Below are 15,073 nucleotides of genomic sequence, written 5' to 3' on the forward strand. Positions count from 1 at the left end.
TCATCGTGGAAATGTGTGAATATTTGCCAAGTTAATGAAGTATTGTGAAATTGAATTGAATAGTCAAGATTGTGGTTTCTCACTCAAACATTTAAAATTCATTTCAATCGTTTTATCATAGAGAATAGGCATTTATTTGTTGAAACAAGCTACCATATGAAAATGATCTGGAATATCTCATACTAGGAAGCTGAATATATATATATATAGAATCATGGACATATGGCGTTGTCATAAACGAATTCTATTTACATTTGGTTTTATTTTGAAAGATGCTCAGTGTGGCTCCACCGCTCACTCCTTCCTGTTAGCTTGATACCGGACAGGTTACTATGGTGCTCGAGTATTTAGCTATTTGAATGACTACATTTCTTAACACAGCACATATTTTCATGGCTGTCTCTTCTCCCGTGGGTGCAGTGGATGTCAGCCCGCTGGGCTAATAAGAAGGTAATGCTAGTGCTGTTATAAATAGTCCTTAAAGTTAGCTTAAAGACGGCTAACGTTTAGCTACAACTAGCTCTGACGTGAAGCTGGCTTATCTATGCAAAGCTTTGTTAAACATTTGTGCAAAGAGGTTGGTAGTTAATGATGTTATGATATAATATATATAATGTGTTATGTATATTATGTTATATAGGGGAGCTTCATGAATCTCAAACATACTGTTGTGTTTTTGTTAAAGCACAGACTTTGTTAGCATCTTCTCTTTGACTGTCATTTCAAATACAGTCTGCCAATTTAGTGAGTCCCTATTATGAATAGATAGTCACTGAAATATGACTTATGACGTGCATGATTGCAGCTCCATCAGTCTATCTACTCATTATGCTGAGATCTCTAAATCATCTCCTTTTTTCCTCAGGTGTCTTGGAGGCTTGATGCTGTCCACCCCTGGCCTGCCCTGTGCCAAGTGTCAGCATGGATGAAGAAACCCTTGAGGCAGCCATCAGTGCCTATGGTGCCCAGTTGCAGCAGGTGGAGTCAGCCCTGTCAGCTGGCCTGGACCCCTCCCACCAGTCAGACCTGCTCAAACTGAAAGAGGACCTTTGTCAGCTGATAGAGCTCACAGAGTCCAGCCTGGTGTCTGTCAAAAAGAGTCGGCTTCTGGCCAGCCTGGAAGACTGGGATGGACTGCAGGCGAACACCTCAGTGCCAGCAGCTGACACAAACGGTGCAAACGGCGGATTGGATGGTGAGTTGGCGGATTTCTACTCCAAACTCGGGGAGTCATCCGGTAGTAGCTCTGATCCTAGAGATAGAGACAATGAGGAGGAAGATGGGGTAGAGTACGATGAAGAAGAGGAGGAGGCAGAAGAAGAAGAGGATGCACTCAGCGGTACCAAAGTAAGGGCGCCCTACCGGACAACATGGGGGACACTGGAGTATCACAACGCCATGGTGGTGGGGGCAGAGCCGTCTGACGGAGAGGAGGCACAAGTAAGAGTGCTCTACGTCTGCCCCACACAGAAGTCTATGAAACCGTGTCCGTACTTCCTAGATGACAAATGCCGCTTCCTGGAGAATTGCAGGTAAAGTACCATTGTTTTGTTTTGCTTTTTACACTTACATCTGCAAAAGATTGTTGTGTGTTAACTTGCCCATATCTGCCTTCTTTGTAATAGCAGATAGCATCCAGCAAGTGTCACCCCTTGTCCAAATGATGCAGGCTTATAATAGCAACAGAAAACTAAAAATAAACAATGACGTGAAGTGTTGTTTTCTTTCACTTTTTATCTAATCATTTGTATTTATTGTCACCCTATGGATCTGCTTATCCATATATTTATATATTTTTGGTGACTTATGACTGTCTGAAGGCAAGTTCTTCACTCAGACAAGAAATAAACTCTGTTTTCTAGTCCAGTATGAGCTGCAATTACTTACTTGGTTAATCCACTACATCTCACTTCTGTTTTCCTTTTTCTTCTTAAGGTTTTCCCACGGCGAGGTGGTGCATGTGTCGGAGCTCAGAGAGTTCCTTCAGTTCGACCTCAGCAATCTTGAAGAAGGCTCCTCGTGCTTGGCTCGACACGAGGACGGAATCTGGTACCCGGCCAAAATCAAAGGTATTTGCTGAGAGGACCAGTTTTTTGACAATGTATTGTAGAGTAACCGCTGACCGTCTTAACTTAAATTGTGTTACCTGAAAATCTTCAGCAAGCAATCTGAGCACCATTGTAAAAGTATGACAAAACAACCAAGACAAAGGAGTCCTGTTAGTTTGAATGTTTTGCTGACTCAATTGTTTTCTCTCAATGTAGAAATTGACAGTGGTTTCTACACTGTGAAGTTTGACTCAGTGCTGCTGAAAGATGTTGTGGTCGAGGCCGACTGCATTATCCCGCCTTTGAGAGAGGACGACCCGCTCTCCTCTGACTCTGACCTGGACGACACTGGAGATGGACACGATGTGGCTTTTGCAAGAGGTGTCTATGGATTATGTTTTGTCATACCCAGGTCAATCAAAACATGAGCTAGTCTTAGAAATCTTGCAAAAGATAAAATGTGGGTGTTTTTTTATAGAATTGTGGAGACAATTATAAGCCTCCTTCAGTTAATGGCCTTGTGTTCCATTCTACTTCCCAGTAAAAAACATTTTAATTAGTTTGAAAGTTTTTTGACAAAGTAACTGACTGTGTCTACTTTGATTTTCACTTGCTACCCAACAGTAATGGACACTGCTGAAGAATCCACAGACGCAGTAAACAGTGCAAATTTTGGTGGCTGGGAGGCCCATACCAGAGGCATCGGATCCAAACTCATGCTCAAAATGGGCTATGAATATGGGAAAGGTAAGTGCAAGTGCACAACATTAACCACATTTTAGGTTCTCAAGTCATAACGTTCTGTCCTGAACAAATCAGCACAAGATGAGTCATACGCTGCACTACACACCATACAAATGTTTCACCAGCTTTTGATACACACACATAAATATATATATGAAAGCTGCAAGCGATGAATGAGCCCTCACACCTTCCCACGTGTCGGGGGAACTAGTGGGACACCTACTCAACCAGACCCAACAATACAGGAACTCTGCTGAGGGCAATGATGCCTCCAGCAGGAGCGCACACCAAAATAGTTCAGGGGTTATGAAAAGGGTGGTGCAAACAGTCATTAATGAGCGAAGAACTCTCCTAGCAATTGCACCCACAATATTTGGGTTGGATTGGACATTGTATGCTGAAGATACAATAACTTCTTGTTTTATTCAAAGGTCTTTAGATTGTACTGACCAAATTTCAAGTCTATCAGATTAAATTAGTTGGAGAAATTCTTCAAAGTACAGCGCTTGTAAAAGGTGAAAAATGGCCTAAAAGTGCAAATTAAATTCAAAATGGCCAACTTCCTGTTTGGTTACGTCCAAGAGGCTTTATTGTAAGTCTCCATATTTTACATCTGCTTACCAAATGTATTACATATAGTTAAATAGGTCCTTCCTGCTGCTGTCAGGCTGCACAACCAGCTCTGTCTGCCATCCCAGTAGACCACAAAACACAAAAAAATCTGTGCACTATAAATACAGTGTGCAATACTATAATATTTCTGTCTGTATATACAATATTTTTAGTTATTGTGGATTTTTTTACTTTTACTTATTTAATATTCTTTCCTGTTTTTATTACTTATTCATAATCTTTTTTTTTTTTTTTTTTACTATCTCTCTGCTGCTGTAATCCTGTAAATTTCCCCGCTGCGGGACTAATGAAGGATTATCTTATCTTATCTTCTGCACAAACGCATTTTAGCAGAGTACTTACAATGATGTTGGTGCTCTGGCCGTAAAAAAAACAAAAACTTCACTTCACAGCCTCTTGGTCAAATGCTAGCTAAAGCTTTACAACCAACATCATGCCTCAGTTGTTTAGTCATCCCATAGCAAGAAGGTCCCAGTTTAAACCCAGCTAGGCGCGTTTTGCACGTTCTGCCCGTGTTCACTGTTCCCCAGGGTTTCCTCCTAGCCAAATACATTTATTCTTGATTTACAAACTCCTTCGTCCTCTGCCCTTGACCAAAGCATTCAGCCTCAGAACTTGTTTTGGTCCCAGGCCTCTGCACTGTGGCTGCCAGCTGCACCTAAATAGAAAAGGGGAAAAAAATCAATAATATTGCAATACAAGCAGTACCCGCACACTGGAATTACAGCCCCCTTTCTTTGAGTGACATTTTAATCATCTTATCACATTCATACATCTTTATTATGAGGCCAATGATAAAAAGAACACTCATAGTGAAAGACATACAAGTTCCAATCATGGGTCACAAAAGATGCAATAAACGTACCTAACAGTTAAACTGGGTGCCATCTGTTGACAAGACACTAGAGGGCAACAAGAGTCATTAAAAAGCATATAACATGTTAAATGTTATATGCAAACTGTAGCTTTAAAATGTATGTTTAAATCTATTGTGCAGTGTATCGCCAGGTGTTTGTTTTGCACACACTTTCCCCTGTTGAGTATGCATGTTCCTCTTCCTCACTCAATCACTTTTGTTTTCTCAGGCTTAGGAAAGATGCAGGAGGGTCGAGTAGAGCCAGTCATGGCCGTGGTCCTACCCAAACGCAAGTCTCTGGACCAGTGTGCCGAGCTCACCCAGAGACGCACCCAGAGCAAGGCCGCCCAAGACGGCACGCCGACGGGGCGCCCAAAGAGACGCAGGAAGCCTCGGGCCCCCACCGGAGGGCGCCGTACTGTCTTTGACTTTCTCAACCAGAAGCTGGAAGGCAAGAGCACCGGTCCCGCCAAAGAGGGTGCTGCTGCGCCGTCGGCGGCGACGGGGGTGGAGGCTTACAGGGGGGGGAAAAGCACCAAGAGGACTCTGAATGTGAAGCTGTTCCAGGCTGCGGAGAGGGTGTCCCAGACCGAGAAGGAGATCCAGAAACTGAATGAGACACTCAGCAGACAGACGGGCAGGTCAGTACTGACGAGTGTTGCTCATTTATAATACATTACTATATATGTAAATTGAACCAAGACATCATTAATGATCACTTAATTGCAACCAATCAAGCCTTCGTCATGGAGATTTACGAGTCCCATACACACATATACGTTCTCAAATTGCATAACTATATTTTATTTTAAAATATGAGCACTTTAGTTGGCAAGAAGCTCCTGTCAAGATGGCCTGTGGGAGATAAACTGTAAATAAGGTGCAAAGAAATTGAAGGTTAGACACTCGTTTCTGCCGCCTAGCTTATTCTGCAAAGTGCATCTGAAACCAACTTGTCTCTGCCTAAATCCTAATCTATTTGTTGTTTTGTGTGTGCAAAGGGACTCCTCCAGAGTGAAGCAGCTGGAGGAGAAGCTGTCAGCGGCCCGTCGGCTGCTGGGCCAGCAGAAAGCCCAGGAGATGTCCATCCAGAGAGAGCACAGGAAGTCAGACACGCACAAGAAGATGACTGAGTTTTAAGATCAGTTCTCTGGAAAGACTCTGAGGATACAGGGAAGCACTGCCTGCCTGAAATGAACTTTTGTCCCTTTACCTGCTGTCAGTTTTTTGCTATATATTTTTTAGCATTATTCTTCACCGGCATCATGGATTTGACAACGCTGTGATGCCCATTTTATGCAGAATGCAGCATTTGCTGAACAACATTTCTGCTACTCATTTAACATTTTCGGGGACTGAGCAGTTTATTTTGTGCAAACAATTGTTTTGGTTCCTAATTGGACACTTCACAATAATGTTCCAAAGTAAATTTTATTTGTGATGAGCATCTTATGTATTTTTTCTTCTTCAGTACTAAAAATCCTGTGTTTGAAGGACCTACTGTGCAATTTTCATTCTTTTTCAACCATACACCCAAGTACCACATTTTTTATGTGTTCTTTTGTTTTACTTTTCGGGGAGAGTTTTCAATAATTCTAGCCAGAAACTGTTCCAAAGGTAACTGCAGTATACCTTTGCTCGGATTTCTGACTGACTTTTAAATTCCAACCTCGGGAGTTTGGAGACCTTTACACAGTTTTGAAGTGAAGCCCATCCATTCGCCCACGCCTCTTACCAGCTCGTACACAGCGTCTTTTGAAGCTACGACCATAACCCCTCTATTAAATAATGAATTTGGAGAGCACCTTGTTTGCTCGTTGATCCGACACACATTGTCCGTAGGCGGCGGGTGGGTTGAGTAGTGACTGCGTCTTCCTTGCTGCCTTCCACACTCTCAAGTAAAGGTTTCAGCTCAGATGTTAGATATCTGTAGATAAGGTCCTCCTTATGAACAATTTCTAATCTGAATGTGATGCTCCATGATAACAGGGCTAAATAAAAAAGAAATACAGAACTATTTGCTGCATATGTTCAACTTTCTTTTTAATAAAGGCCTTCCAAAAGAATCAGCAGGGTGGACATTTAAAGTTTAGTGTGACCATCAGCAAGTCACAGCGATAGCGTTCTCCCCTAAGGGGAAAGAGATAGTGTGTGTATACCCCATGTTAAAGCAATCAGCTGGGAGATACAGTGCACTCTGTAAGCCCTCCCTGAAGTCTCTGGGTGGACTTTGGCAGAGCAGAGGGATGCAGAACTCACAAACCCTCCACACACTCTGTATCCTGAGGGAAGCCCCGCTCGCGCTCCAATCTGATGAGAGGCAGCACTTTTAGATTGCCATTGACTGGAGGGATCACACTGAAATTGCTGATCGTTGGGTGGGAAAAAAAAAAATGTCAAAAAATGCAGCACGTGTGTTAATTTAATGGGATCCCTCGAGGGTCTGTGCTTCACACTTTACTCCATTTACAGGCCTCGGGTCCCTGTTGGTATCACCGCACAGCCAACAGCAGATTTACTGTGTGTGTGTGTGTGTGTGTGTGTGTGTGTGTGTGTGTGTGTGTGTGTGTGTGTGTGTGTGTGTGTGTGTGTGTGTGTGTGTGTGTGTGTGTGTGTGTGTGTGTGTGTGTGTGTGTGTGTGTGTGTGTGTGTCGGTCGTCTGTATGCATCGCACACTCCTGCAGACGTCTGTCTCGTGTGTGGATCCAGACTGGCCTATTAGGGGAGTTTTCTCCGCTAATCGGCACTTATCAGGGCCTGGATTATGTGATTAAGGAGATGTGATGGGAAAATTGATTGGAAGGCCCACCTTGACAGATGTTTTACTCAGGAATTCACTTTAGGCTGTCCAGCTCTGAGGGTTGCCAGGCTACAGGGGGGATGACCTATGAATGAGAAGAGTAGGTTGGGCTTTGTGGTGTTGTTCGTTGTTCTACTCGCCTCTCTCTGGTGCCAATTTAGATTGCTTTTTCTTCTTACAACAAAGTGGTACATCTTTGAAATATTCACCAATTTTGTGTGTGTCTTACAACCACCATGACAAATTCTGGTTCAGGCGGATCCCAAGTTCACAGTCATATTCTGTGCCCTGGTTTCAGATATCATGATTTGACAAAACAAATAATGGCTCTAGTCCAATTTCTGTGAAAGTGTTTTTTTCACAGCTTATAAACAGAGTCACACAGTCTTTCTGGGATGGAACAGTTGGACTGTGCTCAGTTGTCATGGAGATAAATCTGTTGACACGCAAGCTTAGTAGCCGCTACGATTTCCTCCATTTTTAGCCACGCTAGCAGCACGACCAGTGATGGGCAATGTCAGTCGGTCAGTCTGACACCGCTTTGGTCCCCACTTGAATACCTATTGCACAACTATTGACTGAATTGCCTTGACATTTTGCAGGAACATTCGTGTTCCTCAGAGGATGAAGCCTAATGACTTTGGTGATCCCCTGACTTTTCCGTTAGGGTCACCAGCAGTTCAACATTTTCAATTATTCTGTGAAATCATCAACCATTCGGATTGGCACAAAGTTTTTAATAGACGTTCCTCTCTAGCTTGAAATATTCTGTATCTACAAAAGTGGGGCCCTGCAGAAAATGTTTGGAAACCACTGCCATATGCTTAACTTCAGCATTTAAGCATGCTAACGTTAGCATTTAGATCAAATCACTGCTCTTACCAAGTACAGACTTTGAAATAGTTTTATAAAACAACCCTAGTTGTCCAATTATTAGCTTTTTCTAGGCCTGTCAGCTGTATCGGGCATAATTCAATGGTATTACATGAGAGATCCATCTCCATAACAACTGAGCAAACTCCATCCGCTGATGAGAATTGTGTGATATGGTTTAATCCTTATGAAACCAAAGAACCAGGCCTGAGAGCAGTTAGGACCAGTTGCTTTCAACTGTCCAGAAATCAAGGCAGACATTGCAAACAAACTTAGTTTTGTGGGATTCTTTTTGGAAAGATTATTTATATTTATAATACTGTACTATAATATTAGGACTAACTACCTCTACCCCGCAATACACAAACAATGCTGCCCCTTTATTTCAATTGATACATGGATCATCAACTCATTAGAATGCTGACTTTTTGACTTGTTCCTGTAAGCTTTAGACTCAGTCTTTTAACATTGTATCATATGTAGCTAATAGCCATCATCATGTACATATTCAAATTATTTCTACGGGGTTCTCATTTGAAAAATGAATCAGCTGGAAACATTAAGAAGCCAGCTGGGGGACCAGAATTAGTACACATATACATATACTTAAATACATACACACATACGGTGCTTACATCCATAACTTAGAGTTTATCGAGCAGCATAATCATCAGGGTCACCGTGTGCCACACATCTATTAAATTAAAGCATGTCTCCTTGTCTAAATTAATTATCAAAGTCCTGGCATATATATCTGCAAAGACAATCACTTAATTGAAATTAGCATTGAAGGTCAATTTTTCCATCAAGGTAAATGTAACAAAATTACATTTAGTTGTAATTAATAGCTTTGCGTAATTGCGTGGCATTAATACATTGCTTACTTGAGGCTGCCGATACAGAGGACCTTTAAGAGGCTCTACCACGTGACGTGCACATTTGTAATTTGCCTTTGTACAAGCGTACCAGAATTTTACATATGAAATCCCTTCTGAAAAGGCAGGGCTTATCATATAATGGAAATGAGTTTGTAGTTTCATGAAGACTGTCCTCGTTTATTGTGTTTCCAGGAAAAACTGGAAAGACAAATGGAAATGAATACCCGTTCATATATGCATCTTTGCATAGAGACAAAAGAATAACTCAAGCTAGTTTTTCTAATTATTTTATAAAAAAAAAAAAAAGCTTTGCTTTTAGTCATTTTAGTCAAGTTGCAACAAAAGCTGCTATGTATTTCAGACTATCACCCAGCCTTTCTCCTGCAAATGATGTGCTGGATTCAATGAATAAATACATAGCTCTGCAGGTATATCACCTTGTTTAAAGTGCTGTCCTTAGATATTGTGCTTGATTGCAATTTTCTCCTGTGTGTTTTTACATAATGATCAATGGTTGCTCCTCTGCTGAGACAGTGGAAATATAATAGTTTGTTAGCTGAGGTCAAGATGAAGGTCATCACTTTGGGCATCCAGGTGCAACGTACATGCTTTGAAACCTAATCAAATCGGGGGTTTTACTGAGGTGGAGCAGCAGGATGCCGATATATGGTAACAGGATTAAAGTGGTGATTAGTTTGATGCTGACATTCTGCACCTAAGAAGTTTCCAGGCAGAAGCGCTTGCCATTCAAATCGGCGAAAAAATGCAATTCTTACAGAAATTCACTGCATGGATTTTTCTTTGGTGTTCCTCAAGGTCTTGGTGTCTAAATTGGTCTTTTAGAGGGATATTTGATCATTTTTATAAATTTTCCAATTAAAAGAAGGTAGCTCCAAATCTGTGAAATAATTGGTATCAGTCCAAAAAATTGCTGCAACAACTTAAAAAGACATTAAATATGGCCATCATATAATTCCATCATAATGTTATAAACACCTTTACTCTCTATGACACATGATGAAACTTGACACACCCTGCTGGGCCACAGCTCAAACTAATCTTTTCAGATGATATATACTACTGACCTACTATCTCCCCACAAAAAGACAACTGTGATACAGTAATTTAAGTAAATTTCACCCCGATACTTCCACCCCTGCACATCATATAAACACTATATGCAACTCCTCGTCATCTGACAAGATGCTCCAATAGATTGCAGCACAATTAACCCTTCCTTAAGTTTTTAACAGTTTGTACGAAACCAATGGTCTAATCATCTGTTCATTTTTTAGCTGATGCAGATATTGAAAAGATTAATTGAGCAAAGCAGCAAAAGTCATGCACTATGCAAATTAACAAAATGTGATGTTATTAAGTAAAGTTTGGAGCTTTTCATTAATAAAGTCAGCCTCATGTGTGTAATAATACTAATAATCATAATAATACTCGTCTTTGTGTGGTAAAGGGTGTACCACATTTTTATGTCAAAATATGTGACACATTGGTGAATGTTCTCTTACCCTAATGGTTTAATGAATAACAATTTTCCATCAACACTTTTCTGCTTGTTGGCAACTATAGATGCTAAGTTATTTTACCATCAGCCTTTCACTCCTTCCACTGTCCTCCACTGCCTGAAACCTTCAACTCGTCCAGCACTTTGAAAGCAATTCAGTTTCCTGCCCTGTGATGATTGTATTGCATGGTATACAGTGTAAAATGCAGTGTAGAGAATGGTTTTCTTTATTACAGATAATAATACAAATGTCTCCATAAAAATAATGTGGCAGTTATTTATTGATTTCATTTATTCACCTTAAACTTTAATTATCAGTGACTGAAATTCATGATTATGGTCTTAAGAATCATGCTCGACATAAAAATGGAAAAAAATAGCTGCGGTTGAGGGAGAGGGAGGCTATGCATGACCGGAGAGAGTGACTACAACCCCTCCCTGTTAATGCCAAAGTGCTGTGGTAGCAACAAGAAAAATATTGAATAGATGTGTTTATTTAACTGCTAGGATTAGAAAAATCACAGAGCTGTATGTGTGCTTACCTAAGCAGTGACCACTGCAAAGAAATGTCACACCTGAAAAAACACACACAATTCCCTCCAAGAAATTAAATCAGGTCGCACTGAAACTTGAATATTTTACACTGACATTGTAGCAGGAATGTTAAAATTGAGATTTGAATCAAACCTTATACATCTCACGTTCTCAAAAAAGAAAATATTTTCCTGAGTCTTGCTTTTCCTGTGGTGTTTTCTGCAGTTGTATATTGGTCAAACTCTATTCTTCTCCGTTTTTTTTTTTTATATATAAAAGGTGAAAGTGTGAGCTATACAGCTCAATGTCAAAAAGGAATGGTGCGGAAGGATTTTTTTGCTGTTGGCCTTTTGCCCTAATAAAGAATTTATATGCACACTGGCATCAATGAGAGATATTTCATCTTGGTTCTCCGTGAGTAGCCTTTTGATAACTTGGGGCAAGACCAAGGCGAAGGACTTGTAGTTCCTTTGAAAAAAAAAAAAAAAAGAAAGATAAATCACTCTTTTTTTTGTTAGAGATAAGACGTTTCCTGTAAGTGTTCGTGGACTCCCTGTTCTTTAATAGCGAGATTCTAGATCATTCCAGCCAGCCAAGGAGGGAGGAAGAGTCCCACAGATCCCAGTATGCAAACCAGTACAAACATCCAGAGGAATATCCTGTCAATGACCATGGCCACATACTTCCAGTCCTCTTTCACCTAGCAGAGAAGGGACATAGCAGAGAAGAACATTTCAGATTTCGCACCACCTTTCTTTTTACCAGCTGTCAGTTTTCACCCTTCATTGATTTCTCTCGAATGGCTGGTTTTTTCATTATGAGGCGGCTATCTCCTAAATGTCAGTCAATTCTAGCTCGTCTCTTATGAAATACTCAAGGTCAAATTACCGAGGTCCCATTGTCCAAAAGACTGGGCCTTTCTGGCAAGATAAAGAAGTACATTGTAGTCCTGACAATGACTGGTGTCAATGAATGAAATCACTTTTCGAAATTTCTTTTATTTTGGAAGAATTGTACACATTTTCGAACTTCTGCTCCCATTCCACGATTCATTTTTCATTTTTTTGCAAGCGACACGTCAATTAGTAAAAATCAGTGCTGTACTTTCGTTCTCAAAATGCATTTTCACTGATTTATTTCAATGTGATAACCAAGAGTTATGTGACTTTTTTACACCGTAAAACCTAGAGACTGGCAGTATGACAGCAACGTGAGGTAGAGTCTCATTAAACCGTTGATTGTCTGATGGTCATTTTCTTCTGGGAAACTCTCAGTTATGTAATGCAAGTAATTACGCAAACAAAGGTTGTAGTAGGAACAACCACGTTTGGACTACAAGGCATGGCTTGTTGCACTTCTACACTGAGAATTTTGAATTTGCACAGATGATTACAGATTGGATATTGATATTTTCCATCATTAAAATAGCAGCTCAAGTTTCAGTTGACAGCCCTATTGCATGTGCTGAGGGGATTGTACTTGTATACAACATATATTGAATCTGACAAACTCATTGAAGCCACATTGAGTTATAAGGAGCTCTGTTGGACTCTCTTTTTTCCGAATATGAGCACTACATGGATATTTAGACAGTGTTATGTCATTTACCAAGGCTTTACTGATTATTGAAATTAAGGTAATGTTTCAACTCACTGAGAAATCTGCATCCTCTGCCCTGAGATGATCGGCGACGTACTGAACTCCCTCTATGGCCCGTTGCACAGCTGGGGAAATTGTTGGAACAACGGTGTCCTGTTGGGTACTTGCGTCTTTAGTTGACTCAACCCTGATGGTTCTTGCTGGGGGATCTGTAGGGGCCTGTTTCTTCACCCACCCTGCGATCGCCATGAGCCCAGGCCCTTCATCGTGCAGACAGCAGTACTGGAAGCTGCGGGAGCGACACCGGTGACCAGCTCTCTGAGGGGGATCCCTCTGTTGGTCAAACATTTGCTCTGCGCTGAGGGAGCGGCCATTTGGGGCTAGTATATTTGGTTCTTCCTTGGAAAGGCTGTGGAGTGGACCCAGTGGCAAAACTGGGGGCAAGGATAATTGCGAAGAAGACGATGCCGCGGAGTTGTGACCCCGTGGGAAATGCTTCTCTGAGAGAACTGAATACTGACCAGATGTGGTCCGGCAGAACATGTTGGCCTTCAGTGGGTGACCATCCTGGTTGCGTTCCTCTAGCGGGGAAGAGGGTGGAGAGGGCGAGCAGACGAGGATGCTTGGACTGTCAGATGGAGTCTTTGGAAGTGAGTTATCCACCTGGCCCATCTGTCTCAGCCCCGTCTCCAGCCCTGTCCAATAGGCCAGCGAGTTGCCCGTTGCAGATATGGTAGTCGGACGGTGCATCATCTCGATAAGCTTCTTGCAGTGCTGCTTGGCTGTGCCCGGCGGACGCTTCATGAAGAGGACACGCGGCACCATGTCCAAGAATACCCTCCGCACCCAGTGAGGCATGCCATGGGTTTGTGGCGACCGGTGATGTACGTTCAAAACAAAGACGGTAATTACGATGGAGAGGGTGACAAAGACCATGGTGAACAGCAGATATTCACCAATCAGCGGAATGACCAGCGATGTGGACGGTATGATCTCTGTGATCAGCAGGAGGAATACCGTTAGGGACAGTAGCACTGAGATGCACAATGTGATCTTCTCTCCACATTGCGATGGCAAATAAAACACCAGTACAGTCAAACAGGAGATAAGAAGACAGGGGATGATGAGGTTGATGGTGTAGAACAACGGAAGCCTCCGGATAATGAAGTAGTAGGTGATGTCTGAGTAGATCTCCGTGCAGCACTCGTACTTCTTGATGTTGTACTTGCCCACTGCATTGACTATGACCCACTCACCACTCTCCCAGTAGTCCATCTGGTCCACATCGCTGGCCATGCTGATGAGATCGATCTTGGCGCGGTCATAGGTCCACGAGCCAAACTTCATCTTGCAGCTCTGCTGGTCAAAAGGGAAGAAGGTGACATCTATGCTGCACGAAGACTTGTAGATGGCCGGTGGCATCCACTTTATCCGACCGTCGTGGAACAGATGTGCCTTCGTGAGGTGAGTCACCGCAAAGTCGCCATCAGCGCTGCACATAAAAGAACGGGGTGTGGGAAGATAGAAAAGTGGGAGAAAAAAAAAGATCTTAGCATTTTTACCTTGTTGCATTACAATACTTAAATTCTGGCCATGTTCTTACATCAACAACATTAATAACAATACATCCACAATTCCTTGTTTTCAAAGTTGAGTTTGATTGAGTTTGGTCATTTGTTCTCATTTGGAAAAAGCTATAGTAAGTTGACCATTTTTAACCAGTGACTAAAGTGAACTCATAACTTAGCATTAATGCCAATTGCTCCCCGGGCGCTTCATTGCAGCCCACTGCTCCTCCGGGATGGGTCAAATGCAGAGAAATGTAATTTCCCCATTGTGGGACTAATAAAGGCTTAACTATTATTATTATTAAGCACAATTTTAGCACAAAATGCCATAGTTCTTGTTAAAAGCAACAACTTCTAGTTACTATACACTGGAATCTATTTTACTTGAATGATTGACAGAAGAACTAATGATGACTCTTAAAAAAAAATGAATGGGAGAAGATCATCAGATAATTATTTACTATACTCCAAATCTTTCCTTTCCATTCTTCAACTATGCCTCTACATGCTTGTATTAGCTTACATTTGCCAGAGACACAATATTTGTTAATATATCTATACTGATGACACTCACATTTGCATGTCTGTATCACCAAGCGTCAAAAGATTGGGTGTGTAGCGCTGTTTAAATAACAATAAAAAAGGTAATGAAATTTGGCACAGTGAGCCGTTTTCGGTGCCAAAGAACAGATACAGGACAACAGTGATCCAATCGTTGAATACTGACAGCTGCCCCATCCTTCTCCGTCTCATCTCCTGCCTCCCTAATCTGATCAATCTTTTTGTAAATCCTTCCATAATTCCTTCTCTGCCATTACACACCTGAACCCCCTCCTATTACTTCCTGCTTCACCGCATCGTCTCACCTAGTCATCTGTCCACCTTGTTGCAATTAGTTTTAGTACATATTGAGGTGAGTCATCTGTATACAAATTTGTATCGTTTTGAACTATGCTGCTCAAGTCTTTAAAAAAGCTGAGCATGTCAATCACAAAATAGTTTAGAATAAAACAACCTCCCT

The 15,073-nt window shown here is 41.6% G+C and overlaps 2 protein-coding genes across 3 annotated transcripts in view; one reads left to right on the plus strand and one right to left on the minus strand.

Annotated features, from left to right (window-relative positions):
• The first annotated feature begins 294 nt into the window (after positions 1-294).
• On the plus strand, positions 295-6,290 carry zgpat (zinc finger, CCCH-type with G patch domain). Its single transcript, XM_054609573.1, has 7 exons — positions 295-450; positions 866-1,532; positions 1,936-2,069; positions 2,265-2,429; positions 2,673-2,795; positions 4,511-4,922; positions 5,283-6,290. Exons 2-7 carry the CDS (start codon positions 922-924, stop codon positions 5,419-5,421), a joined length of 1,584 nt encoding a protein of 527 aa, XP_054465548.1. The 5' UTR covers positions 295-450; positions 866-921; the 3' UTR covers positions 5,422-6,290.
• A 4,797-nt stretch (positions 6,291-11,087) lies between these two features.
• chrna4b (cholinergic receptor, nicotinic, alpha 4b) overlaps positions 11,088-15,073 on the minus strand; it is a 35,396-nt gene continuing 31,410 nt past the window's right edge. For both annotated transcript variants that reach the window (XM_054608440.1, XM_054608441.1), the window contains exons 6-7: positions 12,539-13,976; positions 11,088-11,585 (exon numbers count right to left, since the gene is read on the minus strand). In XM_054608440.1, coding sequence (XP_054464415.1) covers positions 11,460-11,585; positions 12,539-13,976 — 1,564 coding nt within the window. In that variant the 3' untranslated portion in view covers positions 11,088-11,459. The remainder of the gene's footprint in view (positions 11,586-12,538; positions 13,977-15,073) is intronic.

Source organism: Anoplopoma fimbria, chromosome 12, assembly GCF_027596085.1.
Source record: "Anoplopoma fimbria isolate UVic2021 breed Golden Eagle Sablefish chromosome 12, Afim_UVic_2022, whole genome shotgun sequence".
Lineage (NCBI taxonomy): Eukaryota > Metazoa > Chordata > Actinopteri > Perciformes > Anoplopomatidae > Anoplopoma > Anoplopoma fimbria.

Excerpts from the sequence above, each read along its gene's own strand:
- zgpat (XM_054609573.1), top strand. The coding sequence starts at position 922 with ATGGATGAAGAAACCCTTGAGGCAGCCATCAGTGCCTATGGTGCCCAG. Across the intron at positions 2,070-2,264 it reads GTACCCGGCCAAAATCAAAG|AAATTGACAGTGGTTTCTAC; the intron begins GTATTTGCTGAG and ends CTCTCAATGTAG. Across the intron at positions 2,430-2,672 it reads CGATGTGGCTTTTGCAAGAG|TAATGGACACTGCTGAAGAA; the intron begins GTGTCTATGGAT and ends GCTACCCAACAG.